The 14,020-nt window shown below is 31.1% G+C and overlaps 2 protein-coding genes across 2 annotated transcripts; one reads left to right on the forward strand and one right to left on the reverse strand.

The window, feature by feature from the left end:
- The first annotated feature begins 604 nt into the window (after positions 1–604).
- LOC131651435 (uncharacterized) lies at positions 605–3,153 on the forward strand. The gene is made up of 3 exons (XM_058921101.1): positions 605–923; positions 1,446–1,705; positions 1,819–3,153. The coding sequence occupies exons 1-3, from the start codon at positions 605–607 to the stop codon at positions 3,151–3,153; spliced, it is 1,914 nt and encodes a 637-aa protein (XP_058777084.1).
- Positions 3,154–8,927: 5,774 nt separating this feature from the next.
- Positions 8,928–10,262, reverse strand: LOC131651436 (aspartic proteinase CDR1-like). Its single transcript, XM_058921102.1, has one exon. It carries the CDS (start codon positions 10,260–10,262, stop codon positions 8,928–8,930), a length of 1,335 nt encoding a protein of 444 aa, XP_058777085.1.
- Positions 10,263–14,020: the final 3,758 nt, after the last annotated feature.

Below are 14,020 nucleotides of genomic sequence, written 5' to 3' on the forward strand. Positions count from 1 at the left end.
CACACTTATCTAAGAATGCCTACCAAGGAAGACTGGTACCTTGACAATGGTTGCTCAAATCATATGACTGGAAGAAAGAGCTTATTATTAGACATCAAACTTGATGGCACCAGTTATGTGACTCTTGGTGATGGAGAAATAAGATAAGTCAAAGGTGTTGGCAAGTCAGGATGTCCTGGTGTTCCTAGTCTGAATAATGTCTTGCTGGTACAAGGACTAGCTGCAAATAATATAAGTATCAGCCAACTGTGTGATGAAGGGTTCAATGTCAGATTCACTAAAGAAGAATGTATTGTCACAAATGGAGAAAATGAAGAAGTCGTGAAGGGATTTAGGTCTAAGGATAATTTCTACCTATGGGAGCCTAACACCTCAAACTACTCCTCTGCCCACTCCATGATCAGAGAAGAAATCAAGGATGACTATCAAGAGGTTGATGAATCTGATGAATATGATGAAGAATCATATGTTGGAGATCTCACCATCAGTGAACTGGCTTTACTGAGAAATGTCTAATGAATGAGAAACTGTGTGCAAAAGTACAGGAGTATAGGAATACTAATAGATTCCTACTAAAAGAAAAAGTAAGTCTCATATTGCTAATATGGAAAGAAAGTTAGAAGACACAAGATCTAACGAACAAGAAACCAAGAAGATTGATGCTCTGAAAGAAACTGAGCCAACTATCTCAGGAGCATGTGAGAATGTCACAACATATGCCTTGACATCAAAAATTGCTAATGAGTCCAGTGTGAGAAATGAATCAAAAAGCTCATCTAGTTGCAATGTCAGAGAGAATGTTGTAACATCAGTTGGCAACATTGTGAAACTTCAGATCAACAAAAAATGTGTGGCTATTGATCTTCCTATTGTTGATGGTATTACCAAGACCGTAGATGAAAATCACTCTGAAGAAGTGAAGGGTATGTTAGGTATTTGTCATCATACAGAATCATAGCAATTAATCCTATTAGGGGAATACACTTTGGGCTTTTTAAATATCCATTATTTGAAACTTCCCCTATTTAGTTTCTGTGTCAAGTTCCCTCGTACTCCTATTTTTCTACAAAATACGGCAACCTACTCTATTGGCTTCAACAATACTTTTCTGAATTTGAACCGCTCCGACGCACCTCACACTCGTGTCATAAGAAGCTCTCTGAAGGATCTCAAGATGTCTCAACAACCTAATGCTTCCTCCCCAAAGAAAGTGTCTTCCATCTCCGACTCTACAACACCTAATGAGTCAACTAACCCTAATCGGGCTCTCAATGTATCTCCTCTAAGGATGATTAGCGCTGATGATTTAACGACTACAAAGCCAAGAACATCGCATGCAAGAGGACCTAAGGAGGGTGTTCGTACTAAGGGCTCCAATCCCTCATCATCCAACCCTCGTGAGGAACTTACTAAATAAGGAATAAGCTATGTTCATAACTCCATAGCCAAGATTGTCAAAAGGGTTTTGGATGACAATCATCAGGTCCCTAGGATATCTTTCCCTTTACAAACCGTGATTCCTGATCCTCCCAAGAGAAAAAGTGATGATAACGATGTTCACACTACTGGTAGTGACATTCACATGACTGAAGAGGAGAACAATGAAGATGTTCAAGAAGATGCTGATAATACCAATGTCATTGAGGATGTCAATGACATCGGAAATTCTGAAGCTGATGAGAGTCAAGGGCAGATTCAGGAACAGGTACAAATGTTGTGGATTTAGATGAGTACTCGGAAAATGATTTGGTTTCTACTGTGAACCCTAGTGTAGCCAAAAGGCTCGTGACTAGGAGAAAAGGCATAGTTGTGATTCAGAATTCTCCTGTGAAGAAGGCTGATGTTAAAAGCCCTTCCAAAGACCCTGTCAAGAAAAAGAGTACCTCTGCAGAACTTATAAAGAGCAGAGTTGTGGCTAAAAGTGTTGGTGTTGGTCTCACAAAATCTTGGAGCAAGGATGTTCCAAAGAAGAGGAAGGCAAGAGCTGCTGAAGAATCTGAGTCTGATGTTGAAGTGAATGTCAATGACATTCCATTAAAGAAGAAGCCTATAACTAGCAAGCTTGCTTCAAGTGTACCTGAAGTTCCCATTGACAATGTATCCTTTCACTTTGCTGTTAGTGCAAATAGGTGGAAATTTGTGTATCAAAAGAGACTGGCCCTTGAGAGGGAATTGGCTCAGAATGCTCGTGATTGTAAGGACATAATGGACTTGATTGAGGCTGCTGGCCTAATAAAAACGGTTGTCCATCTGAGTAAATGTTATGAAATGCTGGTGAAAGAGTTCATATTGGACCTCTCTGAAGATTGTGCTGACAAAAGATCTAAGGAATTCAGAAAAGTGTTTGTAAGAGGCAAATGTGTTAACTTCTCTTCCACTGTGATAAACAACCTCTTGGGAAGGTCTGATGAAGCTCAACCTGAGCTTGAAGTCTTTGATAACAAGGTATGTCAAGTTATCACTGCAAACCAAGTCAGGAGCTGGCCTTTGAAAGGAAAATTATCTGCCAGTAAACTAAGCATGAAGTATGCAATGCTGCATAAGATTGGGGCTGCTAATTGGGTGCCAACAAATCACAAGTCTACTGTCTCAACTGTTCTTGGAAGATTTATCTATGCTGTTGGTACAAAATCAAAGTTTAACTATGGTACCTACATTCTTGAGCAGATCATAAAGCATGCTGGTGGCTACAGTGTAAAAGGCCCTATAGCATTTCATTCTCTCATATATGACATCATCTTAAACCAGCACCCTGGCATCTTATTTGAAACTGATTCTATTTGCAAAAGAGAAAGTGATCTGTCTTTCCACTATAAGTTGTTTCAGGGAACACAAGTTACATACATTGTCATGACATCGACTGAGACATCCAAGAGTGGATCATCAGCCAGTAAAGCTGATGTCATAACAATGTTGAAAGAGACTTGCAAAGAGCTGGAGGCGAGGAAGATATCTCATGAGAAGATGATCAACATTCTAGAGAAGGATGGTAATGAGGATTTTGCAGGTGCTGCAGGGATAGAAGCACAAGATGAACATGAAGAGGGAAGAGACTCTAAGGAAGAAGTTGACGAAGGAAATACCAATCTAGCTGATAACTCAGATGAAGAAAGTGATGCAGATAACTCTGGTGGGTCTGAATCAGACGAATGAAGACAGCTGGTGGTGGTGATATTTTTGTTGTTGTTTTGGTTTCTCTTTATGGATTTTATTCTTGTCTGTACTTATTTGCATATTTAGTTTGCTTTGGCAACTTTTATGGCCAAACAGGGGGAGTAGTAGTCACCCCAGAACAACAAGAGTGTGTGTGATCAACAATTCTGATAGCTTATTTCGTGTTGATATGTTTGATTGTGTTTAGTATAGCTGTTTATTTATGTTATACTTGACAGCTGTTCATGTGGTATGGTTGTAGTGGTAGTATAGCTATGTTATGTGCTTTGATGTTTGCTGTAGAAGTAGAAGTAGATGTGGTTGATGTATGCATGCTGATGGTAGTAGTAGTGATTGCATGTTTGTGTGGTATGTTGTACTGTATTATGTTGTACTGCGTTAGCTCTGATTGTGTGTAGTTGTGTGTTTTCTGCTGCAAGTGTTTCTCTGATGTGGTGTGACAGGATGTTTCTCTGCTGCTTTTGTGGTAAAACATACCTGGGTGTTTAATGTCTTGACAAATGTCATGACATGCTTTATATGGTGTTATGCAGGTTGCATATGTTTAAGCTAATACAAGTTTTTAGTGAATGTCATGACCGATGTCATGGCATCCATGTTTGATAGTAGGAGCTATTATGTTTTACTATTATGTTTCCTGATTTCTCTCAATCTACAACTTAGGAAACATTTTATTGTGTGCTGAATATTTCTCCTTGAAGATTTCGTATACAACATATTCTTTAATAGCCTGATGACGTGTGAATTAGGTTAACTTGGTTAACCCTAATTTGTTTCTTGAAAAGCCCGAGGCCCAAGAGCTGCATATAAGAAGACTGCAATCCTAATTTGGAACGCAAAGAGATTGTTAATTGTGAAGAACCGTAGTTTTGTGTCTGTGAGTTTAGTCTCTTGTACTCCAAGCAATTGTCTTTTGATGATTGTATTGGAATAGGTTATTTTTTGTACTTTATCACTCTAAGCTTTTAAGCACGAGTGCGTATCTCTTGATTGAAGTTTTTAAGCAAGATCAAGGTGTGTTTTTGAAGGGTGTCTTCTCCTTTTGATTAAAGTCTGTTTGTAATCACTGATGTGTTTATAATAATTGGGTAGGTCTTAAGTGAGGAGTTGTAAACAGAGGAGTTTAGCTCTAAGTTAATACTGCTTATATTGGATTCCCTCCGTAGCTTGGTAGCCCCAAGAGTATGTATTGTTGTATACCGAACTGGGTGAACAATTCCCTGTGTTCTTTACTGTTTTTATGCTTTTTTGTCTTAAAGTATTATTTTGTGTTATTGTGGATGTCATAAAATCCAGTACGACATCGCGTGTGAGTTATTAGAATTTTCAGAAAGGCTTCAGTTACTCGGGAGAAAGTTTGTAAATCTCGAAATGCTGGAGGTCTCAGTATCACTTCTCTTGTGGAATGGGCCTAAGCTTCCATGCTCAAGTTGTTGTGGAATGCGCAAGAAAAAAAGGACAAGCTCTGGGTGAAATGGCTGGATGTATACTACATAAAAGGCAGAGACACTATGCAATGGAATCCCCCTGCAGATTGCTCTTGGATCCTTAAACAAATTATGACAAGTAGAGCTGCAATATTAGAAGATACTCAGAAGTGGGAACAATCTCTGCAGCTGGACAAGTTTAATACTAGGGAGAATTACCAAATGACTAGAGGTGATAGAGAACAAGTTCCTTGGAAGAAAGTTTCTTCCATAACAATGTGAGACCACGTGCAAATATCCATCTATGGTTTGTGCTTATGGGGAGAATCCCCACAAAGGATAGACTTCACAGATTTGGCATAGTGACTGATAAAGGTTGTTGTTTTTGTCAAGAGGACGAAACAATAGACCATCTTTATTTTGGGTGCAGGTACACAAAGCAGATTTGGAGGACAATCTTGACTTGGATTGGCTATAGAAAAAATGATGAAGTGTGGAGCATTGAGAAGGAGTGGATTATGTGGGAATCAAGTAAGAAAGGTTGGAGAAGACTTCTGTTGAAAAATTCTTTAGCAGAATCTGCTCATATGGTTCGGAAAATATGGATTGAGGTCATCTTCCAACAAAAGCAACCGGATGAAGTAAATGCAATATGATGAAGAGGATTGGAAATCATATAAACATAGACGACCTTACTATTAAATGATTTGTGCTAGGGGTTACTTGTCAGTTAGTAATCTTTGATTTATTTTGTTTCCCGGGATCCAAGTGGATTGGGTGTACGTAATTGTTTTTGAAGAATAATAAAAGTTATCTATTCTCTCAATAAAAAGTGAAGATGATGGAGTTTGAACCCATGAGCAAGTTAATATACCCCTCGATGTTTTAAAAACCGAGGTGTTAAGTCGTTACTTTTCATGACGTCTTTCATTACATCGCTTCTTTAGTTAAGGTAAAATGTATTTTTTGTTCGAAGTTAAAAGCGCTTTTGTAGTAGTGTCATAACTGAACGAGAACACTTAGTAAACAAATTTGATTTTTAGAGTATTTTCAATGATAGAATCTAAGTAAGTTTCACAAAAGGGCCCTTTTCCTATTTTTAGAGCATTTTCAAGATTATGGTTAATGATAAATTATCCTATCACCAGTAATAAATGATTAATTTTTATATGATCATTGGAGAAAATGTGCACGTGATACATAAATATGTTGCATCTAAGAGTCGTTAAAATGGACTGGTTGACTGGTTTATATGGGTCGGTATGTCAAACCTAATAAATTATAGTGTTTACTTCTAAAAATCAAACTCCATATTTTTAGGGCTTTTTAACCTAGCGTTAAAAGCTTGTTACCCATTGGGCTAGTTTGAACAGGGCACAGGTAACCTGATAGGTTGCATATATATAAAAAAATTTAAGAATTACATTAAGAATTATATTGTTTCACCCCAAATTAATAAATTAAATTTTTTCACCTCACTAAACTTTATATCTATTCTCTTATATATTTATGTTAAATATTTAAAGTGATACATAAATATATATTTTTGAAAGTATTATACACCAGTATAATCAAATTGATATTCAGTTGTTGTGTTTTACTTCATAATTTCTTCGCATTCTACTATTTTCTCTTATGTTATATATTTATCTTTAACATTCAAATATTATTTTATATAATTTAAATATGTATTGTGTTTAAATTAATATAATTATGAATTTAAACATGTATTGTATTTATAATAAACTAGATTTTGACCCACTCGATGCGCGGGTGTTAGAAATAACATTATATTTTTTAAAATAAATTTTTAAATATTATATATATAATTAATATTAATGATAGTCCAAATAAATTTAAAAAATGATAATTTTGAATAAAAAATAATTTTAAACATGTATTAAAGTTTTTTTATAGTTTATATTTTATTTGAAAATGTGTAAATAATTTTTATAAGTGATTTATGACACCATAAATATAAGAAATTCATTTTTTAATTCTTTACCAATATAATCTATTGATGTTGAGTAAAATCAAATGTAATTATTGTGTTTATCGTATCCATAGGAATTGGGGCGATATCAAAATCTTTCAACAATTTCTATAAATCTAAGCAGAAGTTTCAAGATTGTTTGGTTTTAAAGTATGGAAAGTAAAAATGCATAAATAACAAAAGATAAGTTCAGATGAATAGACTTGTTGAATATTAGTTTTTATCCACCGTTTCAATATGCAAATCTCGGATCATTTATACACAATTTAAGAATGTTTCACTATCATCACGTATTGCTCACAAACAAAGTTCATGTCTAAACATTTGTTGAAGTTTCTACATTATGGTTTAATCGAAAATTTCTCAATCTATTAAACAATACAGTAGCATTAAGATTCAATACTTTAGAGTGAATATTAAACCTAAATATATGTCTAGCATTTAGAGTTTAATAGATGTTATATTGGATCAAGATTAAAAGTGTGTTTGTCAATATCAATTCAATCCATGAAATAAAAGGTAAGACGAAGATAACAATAATAATGATTCAAACATAAATTGCATATAATGCCATGATCAAAGTAAATACATATTGTTTCAGTGAACTACGACCAATCCCAACAAGAGAGGGATTTAGCTACTCATGGTATCTTGATGAACAATGGAAGAATTGAGTTGAAACGACATCAACGACGATTTCCCGAATCTTGATGCGTATCCAGCTCCCTCTCCCTAAAAACCTCTTACATTCCTATTCTACTGCTATTACAAATGATATTTTATCAGAAAAAGTGAATGAATGCTTTTGAGTTGAGTTTCTGTCCTATTTATAGCAGTTCTGGCCGCCTGAGTTTGCTATGCGAACTATACTTCGCTAAGCGAAGTCTTTGTTTCTTCTCCATTAAGTTTTGCATTCAAACCGCCCCCAGGAATCCGCCAAAGTTTGCTACGCGAAGTGAGGTTCACTTAGCGAACTACCTTTCTTCAGCTCTAAGTCTTTCAAAATATCTTTCAGAAACCGCCAACGTTCACTATGAGAAATATGATTCACTTAGAGAATCGAGCCTTCGATGTACATTCGCCTCGCGAATTGTCTGTTGTCTGGATTTTGCCTTTGACTTTACTGGTGTTCGCAACGCAAACTCTCTGATTGCTGGTTTTTGCTTTAAGGTTGTTTCTTATACAAATGTAAATCAAACAAGTGAACTTGCACAATAATAATTTTATTAAATAATTGAGGTTTTTATGTTATAAACTCGTCATTTAAGTAAAATAAATGCTAGTAGGACATTTTAACATGAATTAAGCTTTTATCATCTACTAATATTGATGTTTCTTAAAAATTTATTTTTTGTCAATAGCATTCTTCTAAATATTATTATAAACTCTAATATTAAGGAAATGAAGTTTTTTTAAAAAAATTTAATTGACATGCATTGATAGTATCAATATATTGGAAAAGTTTTCTTTCAACAATATTTAACATTGTTGCGAGTTTTGGACTGAGATCGAACTCATGATTTTTGATAAAATGGGAAGAGATCCATTATCATCTCATCCAATTGTAATTAAATTTATATTTGGATAACATTGGAATTTGGGTAAATGTGAAAAGAACAAGAGTGAAAAGTGAGGACTCTAGACGATACCGCATAGGAATATGAGTGATGTGGTAAAAAAACTAAAAATGATGTTATGTGGCAAAAATGATGTTATGTGGAAAATATATTGAGAGTATGTTTTAATATACTCCCTCTATCTCAAATTATAAGAAAAATTTATTTTTTTATTCATTGAATAATTAATGTCTCAAATTATAAATGAATTTCTCTTATAATTTGAGACGGACGAAATATATAATAAATATTATGAGGTTTTATTTTAATTTTTGTATAAAAAATAACTTAAAAAATAGTCGTTTAGGACTGAGTAGCCAGAAATCCAAAAATTTTTGTTTATAATTTGTAATTTTTGAATACATATTACAACCAAGATTTTATGCCCGACGCTAAAAATGTCGAGTCACGTCAGGGTCAATCCGTTAAGGAGTAGGTATTGCGTGAAGCCCAAAAATATTTATTTATAATTAGTAGTTATTGAATCGATACTACAACCAAGACTTTTTCGGCCCGACGCTAAAAATGTCGAGTCTCGTTGGATTGGGTAGCCAATTTTGGCACCTCTAGTTACAGCATTGTAATGACTGATTATTAATAAACAAGTCTCAAAATAAATTTTTTGAAAAAAGACAATTACCTGTTAAAGAGATATGAAAAAATACAAATTTATTATCCATTTACCAAGTATAATTGGTAACAAATATCTACACTTATTTAATATTTAGTACAATCAGTTGGTTTGAAGGAGACAATATTATTTTTGAGATCATAACCAATCAAATGGTTTGTTTGTGCCAAGCTTCCAAATATGCCTAATCCATCATCATGTGGCCGAAAAACAAAACATTCAATTCCCTTAAGAATAGTATTAAAGACGCCTTTTGTATCTAACTTAACATCTGCGCCACTAAAATGTGCAGTTATTACAGGAAAATTTTGTTTTTTAGAAGTGGTATTATAACATAGGCTAAACGAATCTGTTGGATCTGGAAAGGGCTTTAGCTTAACCATTTTTTTAACGGTAGATTCCAGCTTATGAAAAACACGACGTGGGAGGCGAGATACAGATGTACCAGAGTCAATTATGATGTTATTTGTAGAAGCATTTGTTCCTTCACGTTTAAACCCTTTGTACTTGATTCTCTTTTTTCCCACACTGAATGCCTTCAAAGTTAGATAGTAATAGTCTTTTTGCTGGTTTCCAAAAATTTTGACCATAGGAGTTGAAACAACTTTATCACCAGACACAACGGCAACATCTCCAAAGTTGAGTTTGCTAGATAAATTAGAAATATTGTAAAACTCATTTACAATTAAACAATAAGAAAATTTATCATCAGTTAAAGATCCTAATTGCTTTATAATTGACGTGGGCCCTTTTCCAAGGCCAACAATACCCGAACTTTTACCGTTATACTCAAAACCTTGAGTATTGGTGTGTCCACATCCTATCACAATTTTAGGAAATGAGACAATAGACCCTGAGGTTGATTCCAATGTAAGAGTCTCCATGATAAGATCTCCATGTGTCTTTGTTCCATGACCATAATCTAATGTATATTCACATTTATCTCGACCATAAGAACAAGAAGCATATGCCATAGTTTTGCATGATCGTGAAGAGCAAGGAATATTTTGGTAACTCGAAGATTTTGAAGGATTGAAAATAGGAGAGGTTTGGTTGTAACATATATTACAAGGTTTGCATTGATGCCAAATTAAGTTACTACCTGTATCTAAAAAAGCGTAAACCTTAAATGGAGGGGTACCAATAGAATAACTCATGAGATATTGACCGACATATTCATAAGGTAAAGAAAACTCAAATTTATTTTTTGTTGGAGAAAATTCTTTGTTGATATAATTGGCACGATTGATAGAACGTTGGACTTCATTGAAAACTTTTTGAATTTCAGTTTGTGTAGAGTTGTAGAATGGTGACTTAAAAGAATCGCGATGAATAAGTTCAAAGGTGAAATCATTGTTAATAGACTGAGAAGTAGTTTTTAAACAATACAGACAAAGTAAAATAAGGGTAAAATATGACATTGTTTTCAAAATTGGAGCGAAAACTTATTGAACCAAGTTATATTATTTCACTGCTATTTATAAAATGGGATTCAGAGTGATGTAAAGATAAGAACAACGAAAACTAGAATATGAAAATCCGTCCATATTTGCTCAATCACTTGTTTACTACTTCTTTTAGTGAAATATTATATATGTTAGATGTTACACCTTTTTTCAAGATTTGATTTGGTTTTATTAAAAAACATATTTGATTTCACTTTCTTAAAAAAAAAGATTTGATCTGACTTTTTTTCGTTTGCAACATATATGATTATGATTATTATAGACTATTCAATGGAAACAAATTTAAATATTGAGGGCATATAATGAAAATGTCTTTTTTTATATGAGAATGTGAGAATGAATCTGAACCATTAGATTTTAAAATAAATGGTAAAAATTTTATATATATATATATATATATATATATATATATATATATATATATATATATATATATATATATATATATATGGGAACGACTCAGGTGAGAACACTTGGTTATTATGAGAAATGAGAACAGTGAATCATGACCATTAAATTTTGATTTTTTGATTTTAATGAACTGGATTGATTTCTCTTTTTATATGGAGTTAAAATAAATATTAAAGATTTTAGAAAGAGAAACCAATCAAGTCCATTAAAATCAAAAAATAAAAATTTAACGGTCGTAATTCATTGTTCTCATTTCTCATAATAACTAAGTGTTCTCACCTGAGTCGTCCCCTATATATATATATATATATATATATATATATATATATATATATATATATATATATATATATATATATATATATATATATAATTTTTACCTAAAATAAAATAAATCAAGTATAAACAAATCATTTGTTCAATGAAATCATTATATCTTGGAAAATACTTTTTAAAATTACCTAAAAAAGTGATATACATTCAATGCATCATTCTAATTTTGATATATAAAGAATAATATGGAAACAATGAGATATTATCAATTTTAAAATGTTGCATTGAATGAAAATATATTAATACTTTCGCTTATCTTATTTATAAGAAAATATTTACTTTTGAAATCATTATATATTTATTTAGCATATAAAGAATAAAATGGAAACAATAAGATATTGTCAATTTTAAAATGTTGCATTGAATGAAAATATATTAATACTTTCACTTATGTTATTTATAAAAAATATTTAATTTCAATTGATTAAATAATTATTGTATTTGGTCTATATAGTGTCCTGATAGACTATTTATTTTATGAATTTAAAAATAACTTTTTTCTTATAAATAGGATTAAAGAGAGTATTTGGTAAACACAAAAGTCAAATCAATTTTTTAAAATAAATTCAAACAAAATTTTTAAAATTGGTATATTAGATAAGTATATAATTTTTTACTATAATGATTATGTGGTTAAAAAAAATCTCTATTTTAAATTTCTCTCGTGTCCCTTGTTTTTTATCTTTTCATTGTCATCATATAAATCATATAAAGAGTTGTGAAACAAGAGGACGAATAGTTTGAACACTTAATTATTGTAAGAAATAAGAACAATTAATCATGTCCAATAAATTTTGATTTAGTAAAATTAATGGATTAGATTGAAATTTCATTTTATAATCCTCTTTAATAGTCATTACCAAAATCAATTCATATTATATTTTAAGAAAAAAAATATTTGATTTTTTTTAAAATAACAATAATCAATTAAAAATAATTTATATATATATATATATATATATGATATTTATAATTTTAGTAATAAAAATTAAATATTTATTATCGTTGTATTCAAAATTATAAATATATAACAATCTCATTTGTTGCCTATTGAAAAAATTATGATTATAATAACTAAATACTACAAATATATTTATTAATACTAATATACTAGTAGTTTAAAATAACAATAATGCATATTTATATAGTTTTTTAATGAAAGAGTAACATATAAAATATATTAGCATTATAATTTGATGAATTTAATGGTGTCTTTTGTTATTTAAAATTTAATATATAAATGTTTATTATCATTGTATTAAAAATTATACACATTGTATATTAATCAATACAATATTCAAAACTAACATATATAAATTATTTTTAATCAATTATTATTATTTTCAAAAATAACTAATATTTTATTACTTAAGTAATAATAATCTATTAAAAAAAATTATTTCAATCTTAAATTTTTTACTTCTAATATAATATAAATATATCAGATTTATTTAAAACATAACTATTAATATAATTATATATTAATTAAAACTCCTAGTAAAATCATATTAATAAACACATTTGTTGTATTTAGTCATTATAATATATATTCTATAGGCAACAATTGTTATATATTAACATTTAAAATTAATTAATAATTATATATTTTTTAATACAGAAACTATAGACATAAATGCTTTTGAATAATATATAATTATAGGGTTAATACCTATTTTGTCCCCTGCCACATGGGTCTATTTGAAAAATCCCCTGCAAAAATAAAAAGTTGCAAGAATTCCCCTAACAATTGAAGATTCTCTCGTTTTAAACCTTGTAAAATTTTTGTTTTTAAAACCAACCTTATCATTTGAAGATTCACTCATTTTAAACCTTATAATCTTGTAGATTATGTCATTTTAAACCCTATGGAATATGACAGACAAGGCTGGTTTTACTAAAAATAATAATTTACAGGGTTCAAAATGATAGAGTCTTTCAAGTGGCAAGGTTGGTTTTCAAAATAATATTTTTACAGGGTTTAAAACGAGAGAATCTTCAATTGTTAGGGGAATTCTTGCAACTTTTTTTTTGCAGGGGTTTTTCAAATAGACCCCATATGGCATGGGACAAAATAGGTATTAACCCATAATTATATTAGTTGTTTTTATATAAATACAACATATGAATATTTTAATTTTATTATTAATTTTGATTCCTATATGATTATATTAATGATTTTGATTAATATATGATAATTATGAATTTTGAATACAACGATAATAAATATTTAAGTGTTCTCACTTGAGTCGTCTCCGTGAAACAATATGCTGAAAAAATATTTTTTTTTCACTTAATTCTCTATAATAACGTTAGGATTTTTATATTATAATTTTTTAGGTTAAATATGATTTTCTTTCTATAAATAAACCACCATTCAATTTAAATATTAATATCTAAAAAAATTCCTCTATTAAATATGATAATAAATATGATTTTTATTTTTCGGCATGATATTAATTGCGTGGTTAGCAACAATAGGGAGTGGCAAGACTATTAACTGAATCTAGATCAGTAATTTACAAAATAATATAATTGAATCAGAATCACATGATTGTTGCACCCACCCACCTTTAAGGTAAACCCCCTCTATTGCTGCCTTTCGATAAAATAGTCAAGTTCCTAGGATGTATGGATATCTTAGCACATGTTGCCATCGATAAAATCATCATAGTCCCTCGATATAAAGATCATAGTCCCTTCGAGTTGCCTACGATAAAAAATGATCTCGTCCCTCGATGTTGCCTCGATAAATGATGATCGCCCTTTCGAATGCTAAGGTGTACTCGTTGGTTGCCTAAAAAAGATTAATGACTATTATATCCTTCCCTAAAGACTACCTACCTCTACATGGTAGGGACAGTTTTATGGCGAACGATATTTCCTCGATGACCCTTTAACATCCAATGAAAGGATTTTCTACCCTCTCATGGTATGGATAGCCTTTTCAAACTGAAAAGCTAAAAGAACAA

This window comes from Vicia villosa, linkage group LG2, assembly GCF_029867415.1.
Source record: "Vicia villosa cultivar HV-30 ecotype Madison, WI linkage group LG2, Vvil1.0, whole genome shotgun sequence".
Taxonomy (NCBI): domain Eukaryota; kingdom Viridiplantae; phylum Streptophyta; class Magnoliopsida; order Fabales; family Fabaceae; genus Vicia; species Vicia villosa.

Excerpts from the sequence above, each read along its gene's own strand:
- LOC131651435 (XM_058921101.1), top strand. The coding sequence starts at position 605 with ATGGAAAGAAAGTTAGAAGACACAAGATCTAACGAACAAGAAACCAAG. Across the intron at positions 924-1,445 it reads TCACTCTGAAGAAGTGAAGG|CCAAGATTGTCAAAAGGGTT; the intron begins GTATGTTAGGTA and ends ATAACTCCATAG. Across the intron at positions 1,706-1,818 it reads AAGGGCAGATTCAGGAACAG|AATTCTCCTGTGAAGAAGGC; the intron begins GTACAAATGTTG and ends GTTGTGATTCAG.
- LOC131651436 (XM_058921102.1), bottom strand. The coding sequence starts at position 10,262 with ATGTCATATTTTACCCTTATTTTACTTTGTCTGTATTGTTTAAAAACT.